The 15454-nt window shown below is 39.9% G+C and overlaps 2 protein-coding genes across 5 annotated transcripts in view; one reads left to right on the plus strand and one right to left on the minus strand.

Annotated features, from left to right (window-relative positions):
- fchsd2 (FCH and double SH3 domains 2) overlaps positions 1–3709 on the minus strand; it is a 61408-nt gene extending 57699 nt beyond the window's left edge. Inside the window, exons 1-2 of one of the 2 annotated variants that reach the window (XM_080053370.1) lie at positions 3524–3709; positions 569–666 (exon numbers count right to left, since the gene is read on the minus strand). In XM_080053370.1, coding sequence (XP_079909496.1) covers positions 569–666; positions 3524–3544 — 119 coding nt within the window. In that variant the 5' untranslated portion in view covers positions 3545–3709. The remainder of the gene's footprint in view (positions 1–568; positions 667–3523) is intronic. The other variant, XM_080053371.1, reaches the window with a different exon arrangement.
- A 4969-nt stretch (positions 3710–8678) lies between these two features.
- Positions 8679–14932, plus strand: p2ry2.1 (purinergic receptor P2Y2, tandem duplicate 1). 3 transcript variants are annotated; one of them, XM_080025185.1, is made up of 6 exons: positions 8679–8726; positions 8921–9065; positions 11306–11632; positions 12249–12417; positions 12862–13207; positions 13306–14932. In XM_080025185.1, the coding sequence occupies exons 3-6, from the start codon at positions 11323–11325 to the stop codon at positions 13492–13494; spliced, it is 1014 nt and encodes a 337-aa protein (XP_079881311.1). In that variant the 5' UTR covers positions 8679–8726; positions 8921–9065; positions 11306–11322; the 3' UTR covers positions 13495–14932. The 3 variants fall into 3 exon arrangements, with proteins under 3 accessions (XP_079881311.1, XP_079881310.1, XP_079881309.1); XM_080025184.1 differs by having other exon boundaries at positions 8683–8732; XM_080025183.1 differs by having other exon boundaries at positions 8686–9065.
- The last annotated feature ends 522 nt before the right edge of the window (positions 14933–15454 follow it).

Here is a 15454-nt window from a genome sequence, read left to right on the forward strand (position 1 = left end):
GCTCAGTCAACACAGAAAAATTAGAGCGTGTGAAGGAACCAGGGTGTCCCTCCCATTGCCAAAATCCAAAAGGGAAAACCGCCAGACTCACACATCACGAGTAAACAGAGCTGATCCAAAATGAAAGAGAGAGATATGTAGACAGACGCAAAAAAAAAGACTCAGAGCAAAAGAGAGAGACGGGTAAAAAAAATGTAAGAGAGGGAAACGGAAGAGATGACAGAGATACAGAATCAAATTTGTGGGAAGAAGAAAGAGAGGAAGAAAGAAGCCGAGTCAGAGAGCAGGAAGAGAGCAGCATGACATTCCTTTGGTCATTTTAGCGACCCCTTTGTTCTTTAAAAAAAATGTAATATGACAATCCTCTTTTTCTCTCTCCTCTCTCACTCATTAGTTGTTTCCTTCTTTCTTTCCGTGCATTACTGCATCCATGTGTGCATGGCTTGCACAGCAGAGTCAGCGATGATAACTATATTTCAAATCGGCTGGCGAGTGTATTTCTCAGTTGTCTCAGCGGATGAGAACAGAATTCTGTGTGCGAATACACGTGACACAAACGTGTTCGTACCTCATGTCTTCCAGCAGGTCGCATTCAGTCTGGTGCTTAAAGTGCAGTCTTGTCATCTGCTCTGTGTGTGTGTTCTTCAGCTCCTGTGTCACTTTGACCTGGAGGAAACAACAAAGCATGTCAAGTAGAGGATTTGTCATTTATTTACCTTCCGCGGTGCATGTGAAATACCAATAGTGTGATTTAAAACTGCATATCATCCGAGACAGTGGTTAATATTAGCAGAGCTAAAATGAGTGTCTCTTCTTGGTCATGAAAGGATTAGGTAAACTATGAGCGCAGCAACCTGCCTGGAAGTCAAATAAACATTAATAATTAATAATGATTTCTTTCCTGAGCAGCCATAGCATCCATCCCTTGCTAGGATAAATGTTGCATGAAATCACAAAAAGCCAGTAGCCACACACCAATGTAACAAACACAGTGACATTATCCAAAACTGTGACAAAAAAAAGTGAACCTGGTGATTTTGAAATCCCAAGGTTGTATCTTAAAATGTCTTTCTTCATCCAACGAAAAGAAGTCATATACTTAAATTACGACACCCACTCTTTTTTATTCAAGTGCACTGCGGAGTGAGTCCGGGTGAAAACCACTATTCTGCTGTGATTTGTTAACAGTAGCTGAATCTGTATCAGTCATGAAGAAGTTGATGGAGACAAAGACAGAAAAAGTCAGAGGGAAGTTTAAGCACTAGAGTTCCTTTAGCCTACACACACACACACACACACACACACACACACACACACACACACACACACACACACATACACACACACACAGGAAGCACACTGACACTCCCCATCAGTAATCCATCAATGTAACAATCAGTGTCCAGGTTCTGGAAAGGCTGCAGCAGCTTTTTTAGAGGTGACTGAAGACACTCTAATGGCCAATTGCATCGTATTTAAGTTACAGACAGACTCCATATGCAGCGGGAAACAATGCTAATTTTGTCACCTCATGCGCCGATTCATTTGGCTGGTCAGACCAGGGGCTATAACCTGCACTCAATCACAGTCTCAATCACACAAGTCTCAATCACACAGCAAAAAAGGCTAACAAAGCTAGAGAGCTCTCCCTTAATATACACAAACAAGCGCTCTCCTGCCAACACCAACACACACACAAAGCCACTGTGGCGGCTGATTTGATTCTCATACGTTTCTCTGTTTAACTACAATATAACAAGTACAGAATAGCTGGCTGATTCATTGGGCAGTAATTCCCCAGATATCATTGCCATTGTTGTGTTACTATTTTGAGTTTTTAGACATGTACTTAAAAAATTAGAAATAGGTACATTTGGGATGGCAAGACTTGTCAGTAAGCTCTAAACGTAATGTACAAAAAATTTATAATACATTAAATACTCTGAATGTGTCACAATGTATGTGAGATATACTGTATACGCATATAGATAGATAGATAGATAGATAGATAGATAGATAGATAGATAGATAGATAGATAGATAGATAGATAGATAGATAGATAGATAGATAGATAGATAGATAGATAGATAGATAGATAGATAGATAGATAGATAGATGAATGGATATACTTTTTTTAGCAGCCATCTTTAATTTAAGCCTCATAAAACTAATATCTGAGAGTCAAATGAGCTCAGTCTGTAAGCAGATGTGCTGAGACAAAGAAAAAACACTTAAGGGGATGCATGTGTCTCACTGGGAGAGAAAATATTAGTATCCAACAGCCAAATACTGACACAGTCTGGCTGAGTGTGCCAGCCACATTGGCAGTGGCAGCCCGTAACACATCAGTATTTTGAAAATTCTGTTTAATTCGACTTGGAAGTAATGTCACAGCAAATGGAATGGGAAAAGAAGCAGACAGCCGAAAAAATTAGATCTTACAAAATTAATATGACCATTATGGTGCACTTGATCACGCACAGTGGGACAGAACTAGGGAGGTCTCTACAGCCCAGTGATGAAAGGACTGGTTCACTTGTGTGCGTGCAATCCTGCCTGCGTGTTTAGCAGACATGATATGACAAAATCAGGGCCTGTCTGTGTGTAGTAACCCAGGGCATAAATGGCACTGACTGGGGGAATATGTGGTAATTAAGAGAAAATGGTGCAGAGGTTTCACAGCAGGGTAATTGGCTCTCATGCATCTATTTCAGGACAAAACACACACACACACACAGAGATACACCAAGCTATAGGGGACTGTGGTATTTTGCTCAACCCATACAGAATCAATAACAGTGTCACACATGGCTCTGCCAGTATGTCTCCTCGGTCTCGAAGCTTTTGTCAGCTCAGCTTTTGATGAAATTATGTGACCCTGGACTGACTGAAGGTCTCCACCCTCGAGACGAGAAAGCATCCTAAAATAGACATGCGACAACTTTTAGTTAATGCTTCCTGGGCGACACAATTTCACGACATACTGTACATGAGCTAAAAACCACAGGGTGCTACACTACACTGATGATACATTGTGCACTGTTTTGATTACTGAAAGGGTGCAAGCTATATAACATCCATGCCATGATAAGTGTGTACATTATACTGTGTATCTTGTTTGGATTTAAAGTTATTTCTACTACAGGACGTATAAAATTAAGCACCTCAATATTATATTCTCTAACTATTAGGGGCTCGCGGCTTGTATAAGACGTCTCACGTTAGCCCACCTAGCTAATGTTATTTGACGTGTGACGGCTCGCGCTCTAACTGCTGGACAGATGCATATTTATCACTAGGTTACCGACTAACCTAGCTAGCAAACGCTGCTAATGTTGACTAGCCTATGCTTTTTCCTCCCCTTCTAATCTTTCCTCCAGGCTGCAGCATCAGACGCCGTTTTGTTTTTGTGCTTGGTCAATGCCCAACATCCACCTCTAAGGTTACTACACTGTTATTATGCGGGTGTCATTGTCTGTACAGCCCAGTTTAAAACATAACGGACCCGGGGAAATCACTCACCTTCCTCGGCGGCGGCTGCATGTTGGAGTATTGACATGAATGGTGCTTTCTCCTGTGAGAAGTATTGTAATTCCAAGAGAGGAAATCCAAATCAGTGTGGGACTAATATTGTTGTATCCCCTAAAACAGAAAATCCTCCCCTCCGGACGACAAGGGAGGAAAAGACGGGAGTCAAATTTGTATTCCGGCGGCCATGATTGATGATAAATGGCTGGTTTACACAAGAGCAGAAACTGGAGCTGAACGAGGAGAGACTGCACACACTTTGTGTTGGTTGCTGCCACTACTAGAGGACTGGCGTTTACTGTACTGTGGTGTGTGAAGCAGGGCAGCAGACAGACGGAGAGTGAAAAAAGCAGAGGGAAGGGAAGAGAAGAGGAGGTGTTTTTAACGGGTAACCCGATTCAGCAACTCAGCTCGACGGCTCCCCGCAGCGGCGAGGAGCGGGATGGCGTGCAGGCTGTTATGCTGAGTTCCGCCTGCCCTACCGAATTATGTATCCCATGGATCAAAGGGTTACCTGCTCATATTTTGGGCTTTTTTGGCTCTACAGTGGGAATTCTATAGGCCTACATTTAGCAATGACCTAAGCTGAAATAACAGGAAATGCATATATGCATCCCCTGGTATGTATAGGCCATAGCTAGTCTACATATGGCAGAAATCAGTCCTGCCGAATAATGCGTGCACCCCTTACCACTCAATAAAGACGCTTTGAATGAATCACATTGTTTGATCAGCATACACTTTATTTGATCAACTTTGACATCGCCACATGTATTTATTTTGTCATTTAAACCCCTGATCGTTGAGAGTTGTAGGCTATTTATTAGGGTAGGCCTACATCTTTATGTCCATGGCCTACATGCAATTCTCGTCGGGCATACAAACCTCGGCGTAACACCCGGTCTGCGGGAATAAAACACTGGGAGCAGAAAGACAGCCTTTTTTAGTTCTGCCTCCTCTCGCCTCGCGTTGACAGTGACTTCCATTAACACTTGTGCTGCACACGTGTGCAAACGCGGACAAAAATAATGGAGACTACGGAATGGGACTGAGAAGCTCTGAGAAGCATTTTTTTTTCTCCTGCGAGGCAGCTCAAGGAGAAAAGCTTGACACTGACAGGAGGCTGCGTCCCGCAGACCTGCATAGCAACAAGAAACCGCAGTCGATCAAGGAAAAATCGATCAAGGATTAGGACGAACAATAGAATTTAAGAGAGAGATGGAAAAAAAACTAAACAATGACATATATTTGATGGCGGCTGGATTGCTCATAATAATAATTCTAAATAGCCTTATAATAAATAGGCTGTAGCTAAAAGTAGGCCTATGCAAAGCAGACTGTAGACACTAATCAAAATAAGCATTAAAATGTTAAATAATAATGCATTTCTCTTAACCTGTTGATATTATTTTGTAGACTATTGTGAACTCAAATCTATCTAATCAGGATAAAATAGGGTAATCGTGGGTTCATTGCAAGTGGGTGAGTGAATAATCAAAAGAACACATTACAGCAGAGGGTGTCTGCACCGCTTGTAATGAGTTGGCAACAGCAGAGGCTGCTTTGATAAAGTGCAGTTTGCACTCTGCTTATGTTTGTCTGGTAGGTATGTTTGTTCGTAGTTTAAAATTAGATCGATAAAGATAGATAGATAGATAGATAGATAGATAGATAGATAGATAGATAGATAGATAGATAGATAGATAGATAGATAGATAGATAGATAGATAGATAGATAGATAGATAGATAGATAGATAGATAGATAGATAGATAGATAGATAGATAGATAGATAGATAGATAGATAGATAGATAGATAGATAGATAGATAGATAGGTAGGTAGGTAGGTAGGTAGGTAGGTAGGTAGGTAGATAGATAGATAGATAGATAGATAGATAGATAGATAGATAGATAGATAGATAGATAGATAGATAGATAGATAGATAGATAGATTACATTAAAAGTAGACTTTTTAGAAATACTTGATTCACACAGGATAGTGGCATCACAAACATGTGATGATCTTATAAAATGAATAAATGATTTATTGACTAAACTACCCAACAGTTTATTGAGTAATTAAAATAAGCACAACTTATATAATATATAGCCTACTTTAACACATTACAAATGAGTACTTTTACTTTTTAATAATTCAAGTGTGTCTTTAATTGCCTGAGTAACCTTAATGTCATGTTTTTTTTCATCATAATTTGATCTCACTGTGATGTTTCTGATCTAACTGTGCACACATGTAGTGAAATGTCCCTCCTCTTGTTTACTTCCAATTCATCACAGTCGAAGGTTTTTTTTATTGCCAAACAGCAGATTATTATACCGTGGGATAAGAGCAAAAAAAAACAGCGACAATATCATATGAATCTCTTCAATCAGTAAATGTGCCTAGTCATAAGAAAAGACAACAAACTACTTGTATTTTACTTCATGTCTCCTACGTGCCATGGCCAAGGTTAAGGTTAAGGGCCATTTAATCATTAATACTAGAGTTTCTGGGCCAGGTAAGACATTAAGTGCCGTTTCCCACCTTTCCTTCCAGTATGACTGTCAAACTAACACATTCAAACAAATGCACACACATACACACACACACACACACACACACATTTAGAGAAACCAACCACTTCTCTCGACACCCACACACATACCTCACCTCCAGTGACACAGGAGAAAATGGCTGAATGTCATTTTGAGATCTTATTGTTTTTGTTAGGATCCTGCCGGGATGCTATTGGTTTAAAATTCCTCTTGTGATTTGGCTTAGGAGCGCCTTCATTGCATTTGGCCATACTAAGGTAAGACGTGTCAAAGTGACAGCTATGTACTTCAAGTAAACGTATGAAAAGAACCATCATAGATGATGAGTTCTGATTCACACATTGCATTATTTTTTAAATGTGAGAAGTCACAGGTAATGGTAATAATTTGTATAGTTTGTCTTGGTGAAGACACAAAGGACAGTGACATCCAAGGAATCAGTCAGTTACCTTGGCTGTGTTTTAGATTGTAACTTCTCTGGTGTAGGTCAGGCTCAAAAGGCAATCACCAAAATAAATCATAGAATCCGTTTTTTGGCCAGAATTTCAAAGTTTCTGGATCAAAGGACAATGTTAATTTTAGCAGCAGCTTTAATTCAGCCTTATTATGATTATGTGTGTGGCTCATGGTACAGTGGCGTCACGGTGCATTTGAAACATAGGCTTCAGACCTCGCAAAATAAGTTGGTTAGGCTTATTTTTGATCTCCCCATGAGAACTCATCTTGAATCTTCCCACTTTGAGAGGTTGGGTTGGTTGAAAGTAGATGATCTTGTATCTCAGATACAACTGTGTGTGGTACATAGGATTGTAAATGGGGATGTTGCCAAATATTTTAGAAATTATTTTAATCGAGTAAGTGAAGTTCACACGCATGCCACTAGGGGTAGCACCACTGATTTTGTACCACCTAGGGTGAGGACCAACATGGGAAAGGATTCCTTTTTTTATGCCGGTGCTGCACTTTGGAACAGGTTACCGGGAGCACTCAAGTTGGTCGGGAGTTTGGGCAATTTTAAAAAGGCCCTAAAAAAATGGCTTAGTCGTAATTAGGCTTGTATTAGTGGTGGTCATTGTTGTGTGTATGTTTTTTATCTAGGCTATGTGTACATTTTGTGTATGTTTTGTGTGGGACCACAATGGAAATAAGCCTTCAGGCTTTTTTGTGTTTTTATCCCTGGATTTTTATGTATTTTAATGTAACAGAGTGCTGTTCTTGTTTTTATATATGAAATGGTCGAATAAAATCAATCAATCAATCAATCAATCAATCAATGTATTATGGTGTAATTGTGGCTCAGCAGCCACAGTGGTCGTCCACTATATCGCAGAATTGGCATTTTGATCACTTCTCACAATGGTTAGCCAGCACCCTGTCTTTTCGCCTGCTGCAGTTGGCATATGAGTTTGTGTGTGAATGGGTGAATGAGAGATGCTTTAAGTCTAATGATTTGGATAAAAACTGTATAGAAATGCAGTCCATTTGGCATATTGGTATTTTAGATTTGTTTACATACCCTTCTTGCAAAATCTCTATGGTTATAGTTGTGTTTGCATTAGATTGTCCTTTTCTCAAAAGGCCCTTTGTCTTTTTGAATGGTGGTTTATGAAATGAAAATAATACAAAAATTTACAAAATATTTGTTCTCCAATGCCCCAATGAAAGCCATGTTACAAAGAATAAATAATCATTGATCTGTGGGTCGGAACTTATCATAGCAATGGTTGCCTTAATTTTGACACGATTTAAGAACTGCAGTAGCTATATTTTTCTTGTCTACTGTACATTTTACTAAGAGAAAGAGCAACAGCCTTGGGCCCTGTGTACATGCTGTAGCTTGTCGGACAGGCTTACTGTAGTGTCTGAGGTGCGCACACCCTCAAACAGGGGCGTAGCACCAAATCATTACTTTTAGCAGTGTTTGTCCCAGAAAATGTCTTAATGAAGGTGGTCACTGGCCAGTGTCACAGGAGGCGCGGCGCAAAAATGTTGGGGGTATTTTGCTCAAAGATGCCAATGTGCACTATAAAAATAAACAACTGTTTATTTGAATACGAAAATACAACACACACTGACCTTACAGTTGTGCCTGGCCATCACTCTCATGCATTCATCAGACTTTTCTCTGCGCTGTCTGAGCTGATAGATAGGTTGTGTTGCCACAGTGATGTGGAGTCTTAAACTGTTCTAGCTTTGCCAGCACTTATTTCTGTACAGCTAAATATCCCCATAGAAACATCGCTGCGTTTATTTTCGCCACCAGTTCAATTCATTGTCGGCTTGCTCCTGCTTATTCTCCCGCACACATGCCTTAGTCATGCGCAGGTCCCTGATCTCCGTGCAAGGTTCAGGGGAGAAAAAAGCCAGTAAATGATTTCTTTTTTTGGAATGGCATTGTTCAGGGCCTTCGAAGATCGGGGCCCCACATTTAACTTGTTAAAAAAAAAAAAAAAAAAAAAAAAAAAAAAAAAAAATTGATGGGCCCCCCTCTGCCTTGGGCCCCCCCACGACTGTCGCACTTTCCCCCGCAGTCCGTCGGCCCTGCCCTCAAATACAAACCACAACCACTCGTGAGAGTGAAGATACATTACACAGAATCGTCAACGCAGGACAGTCTCTGAAAGTCGATAGCATTTATAATGTCAGTGTGAGTCATTTGTTTTTGTTTGGATTTGTAGATCTTTTTACACAAGAAAATGGCACATATTTCTTCTTGCTTTTTTTAAAACTGTATTAGTATAACTGAGTTTGGTATGGTATGCTCACAGGAGTTAAGAAGAATTTGGAGGAAGTACAAAAGAGGCTGCTGTTTATCGGTTCTGTTTTCTGTTCAAGTAAACTGCAGCTGTTTTGAAGACTAAAATGCAGAGCGCAAATGGTGCAGAGTGAAGAGGCAATGTCTTTGACAAAGAGAAAATAATGTCGGAGAGAGAAGAAAAGAATGCACTGCTGGTTAACTCTTCAGTCAACTGAGAAACAAGTAAGTCTGGTATCACCTTGTTAGCATGTTTAAGGCGCCATATGGAATTCCCATAACTGGTTTGAACTTGAGTTTGTCACATTTGTAGAGTAGGAGAGAAATGGACTAAGCCTGAGTGAACCAACAATGCAGCATGCACGCCAGCAAGTAAAGAGAGGGAGGTATGAGCAGGGTCTCAAAACAAGGTCTAGTTTGAGTTAAAAAGTTATTCCTCTGTCCAACCCTCTTACAGCCATGAGGTTTTGGAAAACTTGGACATGCAAAGTGCTAAAATGAGTACAGCCAAGCTTATTATAGTTTTGCATTTTTATTAGTGTTTATCTTTATTTAGTTCTGACTTTTTCAATCTGTTTGGTTTTGATTTTTTTTACGGCATGTTTGCTAGTTTAGTTTAGTTTTTGTAATTGGGCTTTTTTTCTATTTTTAATATTTGTCCGAGCCAGAATGAGTGTGTAAAAAACAGTCAATACAAACATCTTCATGCCACTGTGTCCAGTTATGACACATCCACAAAACAAAATGAAAGACAACAACACAAGCTGAAGCCAAAATCAGTGTAATTCTGCGAAACTATACACACATGAACACCATGTTATACACAAATGGCTGGGTGTGAGGAGTTTCAGGGAGCTCAATCTGAGATAAACTTGGAAAATAAACCCAATAAACTCCCAAGGTTTGATTCATCTAATTAGAAAAAACTATCTATAACTAATGTAAAGTTGGACTAACCAGCACAAGATGCAGGTGTTGCAGCTCTGTGGCAAAATACTGCATTAAGAATACAACAGGCCTACCACCCATGACGTGTCGGTTAGCCTACTTAACATAGCTCGACGGTGTTTTGTCGACGGTACTGCTTGGAATTGCATCCATAACCTGTTTTGACAAGGTGTCAAGATGTCAATAAATCTAACTAAATAAACCAGTTGAGTCAGGTGCTACAACAGTAATCCTCTTACACAACACACACACATTAGCCTGCTCTATTTTTCTATGTTTGCACAGTTACTCAAACACACATTGATCTAGCGTAGTTCACCAGAAAAAAATACATTATCTGGTATGATTTAAAGTGGGCGACACCATTTAATTATCCTCTTCTCTTCTCTTTATCGCTCACAGTTAATTTCTCATTTACTTAACCCACTCAGAAAGAAAAATGCAATTAAAGGAAGTCAGCCTTAAAATGGTTTTCCTTCTTTGAAATGCACAATTAAAATGAAATTTGATTTTCAAGCAAGTAAGTTGTCTTTTGGAAAGTTTATCGCAAAATCACAACTGCACACAGTAAATTCCCCAGTGTTAAATATGCAGTGTCAAATTCCATTAACTCTATCTGAGTTAATATAACAACAGCTGGAGTAGAATGCCTCCTAGTGTTGGTGTCAATTTCGGTAGTTAAAAGACGGGGTGTAGAAAGTACTCTATAAGGCTTTAAATAACACTATACAGTGTATTTTTAACTCTATTTTGAGTTAATTTAACTCTAAAATTGTAACACTTTGAAGAGAGTTAATTTAACTCCAATTCTGAGTGGGACCAAATACACTCGGAAATGGTGTTAAATTTAACTCTTTCAGTGTTATTTTAACACTTCAAAATTTACTGTGGGTCTTATAATTGTGCTTGGGCATGGCATGACTGGTTCTGGACTGCGTTGCAAAGGCGTGCCAAAGGAAATAACTTAGGTCACCCTAAAAAACTTGGTAACTTCTTAATGGTTAAGTAAAAGGTATTGTGATGGGAGATTAGCCAGCCTGATTATACATCTGAAAAGAAGGCAATGTTCCTGTAGACGACCTCCTGTTGTTCTGGGCCAGTCTACCCCACCCACGATTATAATATCAATTGTATTTCTCACCCTGTCTGTCTCCATACCTGTCTCCCCCCCCCCCCATCCCCCCCTCTTGAATTATCCCCCAATTCCCCCCCCCTCCCTGGCCTGTCTGTCGTTCTCAGAGCAACCTAACCCCTCCCATGTTTCTGCCTCTCAACCGGTTCCTCCCCCTAAATGTTCTTTAAATATGTCATGTCTGTATTAGGACGGGGCTCACTCTTGCAACATACTTACATGTGATTGTATTAGTGGCCTCTCCGCGGAGATCCTTGCTGTATGATTGAAATAAAACCTGATGCTATACAACCGTATGATTGTTGCTTAATTTTCCCATTACAGTATTTTAAGTTTAAATGCAATGTATTCACAATCTCTTCCTTTGTGCTTATCCTTCCCTCAGGTGCCTTCACATCTAACATGACCAATCAAACCAATGGCAGTTACTGTAAATTTAACGAAGACTTCAAGTTCATTCTCCTTCCTGTCAGCTATGCCCTGGTTTTTGTCCTTGGTCTGGTGCTGAACGCCACAGCGTTGTATGTGATTGTGTTCCGCACTAAGCGCTGGAAGCCCTCCACCATCTACATGTTCAACCTGACCATGTGTGACACACTCTACATCCTCACTCTGCCCTTCCTCATCTACTACTACGCAGACGAGAATGACTGGCCATTCAGTGAACCCTTCTGCAAGCTGATACGCTTCCTGTTTTATGCCAACTTATATGGTAAAGAAAAAAAAACAGTTTAATACATGATATGGTTATATTTCCTTTGGCTTAATTGTATTCAAAGCTATAGTGTGTAACTTTTTCATATGAATGAATGTGGTTGAGGTTACATTCAAGCCATCGCCAAATGTGTTGACTCAAAGTTGATTAAGACTATCAGATCCACAAAACTCTCTCTGTATTTCCCGGCATGGCAGCACGCACAACCTGGTGTCACCCCCTGACACTGGTGCAGGAGCTCAGAAAAATCCCAAGAAGCACCCAAATAGATAATATATAAAATGGATTTAGCATCCGGGCTGACCTCAGGTATTCCAACTGCATCCAATCGTCCTGCCCTATGCGCGTGGCCATCTTGTCAGATTTTTACTCCGCCTCTTACCAAAAAGGGCATTGATGTGACGTCGGGAAGAGGGAGATACGCCCATCTAGCTGTAAATTACAATACTATGCAAAACATATCATATTACACCATATTATGAAAGCAGTAAATTTATATATTTTTTTAAATACATAATGATATCAAAAATGCTAAGTGTTATGGTTAAAATTATGTGTTTTTCTAAACTCAAAACAGTATGAAAACGAGCATCAACAACCCTCACTCCTACAGGTTCCATTCTGTTCCTGTGCTGTGTCACTCTGAACCGGTTCCTTGGCATCTGCTATCCGGTCCGCTCCCTCCAATGGGTCACTGCTCGCCAGGCCCGGCTGGTGTCTGTGGCAGTGTGGGCCATTGTCTTATTCTGCCAGGCACCTGTTTTGTACTTCTCAAGAATCAGGTGGTTGAAACATGTGTAACTGTCTTTCTTTCCCATGCTTTTTTTATTACCTTCATTCCTCAATTATTAACTTAATACTGTACATGTTTTCATTGTGTGTTTTTACTTTTTAAACATTGATTTTTGTGGTGCACTAGCTTGGCCAAGTACCTAATCTTAGGGGGCCTTAATGGGACCCACTTAAAGGTGCTACTAGGAACTTTTAAATATATCTTAAACAGTCAAATTTTTCCTGTGATGATCATAAATTACAAGTTACAGAAAACGAGGCCATCACTGCAAAGAATCCAATTTTTATATTGTTTTTCTTAATGCAGTTTTTACATTTTATCTCCCTTCTTTTCGTCACTCCTATCCCCTTGTCTGGGGGTGCAGTGCCAATCAAGACAGCACTTCCATTTTAATAATAATCCTTAAATATATTGTAATCACATTTTTTGCCAGGGATGGGAACAGTTCACGTGTGTGCTACGACACCACCAGCCCCGAGCTTTTTGATGACTTCTTGGTGTACAGCTCGGTGGTGTCGGTTCTCATGTTCGCCCTGCCCTTCATGTTGGTGATGGTGTGCAATGGCCTCATGGTGCGAAAGCTTCTGGAGCCGGCCTGGGCTTCTGAAACAGGCCCCGACGGCAAAAGGAGACACTCAGCGGCCAACCGCTCCAAGGAGAAGTCTGTCAAGATGATCATCATAGTGCTGGCGACGTTCATGCTCTGCTTTCTCCCCTTCCACCTCACCAGGAGCCTTTACTACTCCTTTAGATACCTGAGGCAGGTCAATCCAGCACAGGTGAGGACAGTTTATATTAGGCTTATATTTTTGTTGAAATATATCAGAGTTATCCTGACTTTAAATGTTGACATGTCACCTTTTTATATGTTCACCAGATCAGCTGTACTGTGCTCGAGGCTTCCAGTGTGGCCTACAAGGTGACTCGCCCTTTGGCCAGCGCCAACAGCTGTCTGGACCCCATCCTTTACTTCCTAGCTTCACAGGATGTCATGGTTAACTTCACCAGGAAGATCAAGTGTTCTAAACCACCAAGTGTTAGCCAGTGCTTAACCACACAACTCTGATTTAATACTTTAAAAAAGATGGTGGGGAAATGTCCTGTACCTATATTGCCATTCCCCCCTGATAGATGTGACACCCCATAGCTGCTGAGAGAGGGTACTTTTCAATCCTGAATGTCTGCCAGTTTTTCTGTTTGGCAAAACAGGGAAACAACCTTGGAGCTTTTAAAAGCCTACATGACTGCCAAAAGTCTCAGATTAATCAATTTAAGGACTGAGTTTAGCAGAGTGTAGAGTCAAGAACACTGCATTCAGATAATCATCATTGACCAAAATCATTCCAAGCAGCACAACTCTTCACACATGTCTCAAAACAGGCTCAGTGCAACCAAACACTGTTAATAATCCTTATTGAGATAACATATAGGCCTACTGAGAGTAAAAACACTACCATCAGACACCGATATAAAAATGACAAACTTTTAATCTTTACAGTTTAAACCATTTGAGTGACTTCACAGAGATCAGAATTAGCTTTAAAGAAAATAGTGAAATTATTTTACATGGACATTTGTATTTTATTACAATCCAGTTTGTTAGGTAGACAAGAAGCAATGTAATACTGTATATATATTTTTAATATCTTTACAGTTTTTTATTTTATATTAACAACTGTTAGTATATAGCCCTATCTGTGTAAATATTTTATAATTGCAATTCAGAAATCAATTCCTGTAATGTTATCATTTACAGCAAGGATACAACTCTCACCTGTTTGTTTGGTGAAAAATTTGCATTACAGATGCAACTGTAGATCTTTTCTGATTGGGTTGCACCCTCAACCCAGCTACTGTATATACTGTATATATACAGTATATTAACAAGTCTAAAACAAGGCACCTGCTTAGGCTTTTAGCTGAATTTGCAATCAGCAGTGTTTGAAATGCACTGGGCTGAAATCCATTCTGTTTTGATTGTGTGGTTAACGGTTTTGACAGCAGTGTGTTAGCATTTGAAAGTGCTTTAAATCCACAGTGTTGTACAGGTTGTGGTTAAAGCCATGGGTTAAGAGTGTAGAGTTTTGAAAACTGTGTTCGAAAATTAAGACGAACTACAGTTTGGTCCACATGAACTGCTGCTGTGCAGACTGTGGTTAGAGCTTTGCACATGTGGCCCCAGTTGTGCCCAATGTCGTTTTTTGTATTGGTAATGTATGAACAACGTATACATGCCGCTCCACAGCTCTGGTTTTGGTTAATGATTCCACTGAACAATACTGAACATAATGTTTGTATTGTGTGGGAATAAGTGGGTTTTCTTCAACTCTCTCCATTTCAGAGAGCCACAGTAAAATGACAAGAGGCCACAGTGTGTGTGTGTGTGTGTGTGTGTGTGTGTGTTTGCGTGTGTGTGTGTGTGTCTGCGTGTGTGTTATTTTGTGTCCCCTAAATAAGGAAGTAATAAAAAACATGTCTTTGTAATAAACGTACTCATTTTTACAAAACTGTTGTGGTGATACATGTTTAAAGTAGTATTTGTTAAAGGTGACATAATTGTTTGCATAATGTCTGCAGAGTGTCACTGTCATTCTGCTGGACATTTTCTTAGAGAAGCAGGTAAACTATAGGTCATATTTCCCTTTAAAGTAAGCTCCTTGATTCTCTCTACAATTAAGTATTGGGAAACAATTAGTGTATTTTAAGCAAAAGAACTTAGTCATCACCACGGTCAATGGACTATGTCCCATGGTAATTGCATAGGTATTGGTTGATGTTCATAATCAGTGGTCCTTTTTATTATATCTGATGATATGTGATAGTATCAGACTACCACTAGGGGGCGATACCATTGAAGAAATAAGGCATTCTGAAAGTAAATTAGTTTTAAATAACTTCTTCACTCTTTATAGTTCACCAGAAGATCTCTCACACACGTCTGCCTCACACATTCACAGACAACAGCAGACAAACTGAAAAAAGCCACATTAGTGTATGTTGCCAGCAAGTACAGCTAAACAAGACAA

The sequence above is a fragment of the Ammodytes marinus genome, assembly GCF_949987685.1.
Source record: "Ammodytes marinus genome assembly, chromosome: 3".
Taxonomy (NCBI): Eukaryota; Metazoa; Chordata; class Actinopteri; order Uranoscopiformes; family Ammodytidae; genus Ammodytes; species Ammodytes marinus.

Coding starts and splice junctions, on each gene's coding strand:
- p2ry2.1 (XM_080025185.1), top strand. CDS start 11,323: ATGACCAATCAAACCAATGGCAGTTACTGTAAATTTAACGAAGACTTC. Junction 11,633..12,248: donor GTTTTATGCCAACTTATATG/GTAAAGAAAAAA, acceptor TCACTCCTACAG/GTTCCATTCTGTTCCTGTGC. Junction 12,418..12,861: donor TTGTACTTCTCAAGAATCAG/GTGGTTGAAACA, acceptor ATTTTTTGCCAG/GGATGGGAACAGTTCACGTG.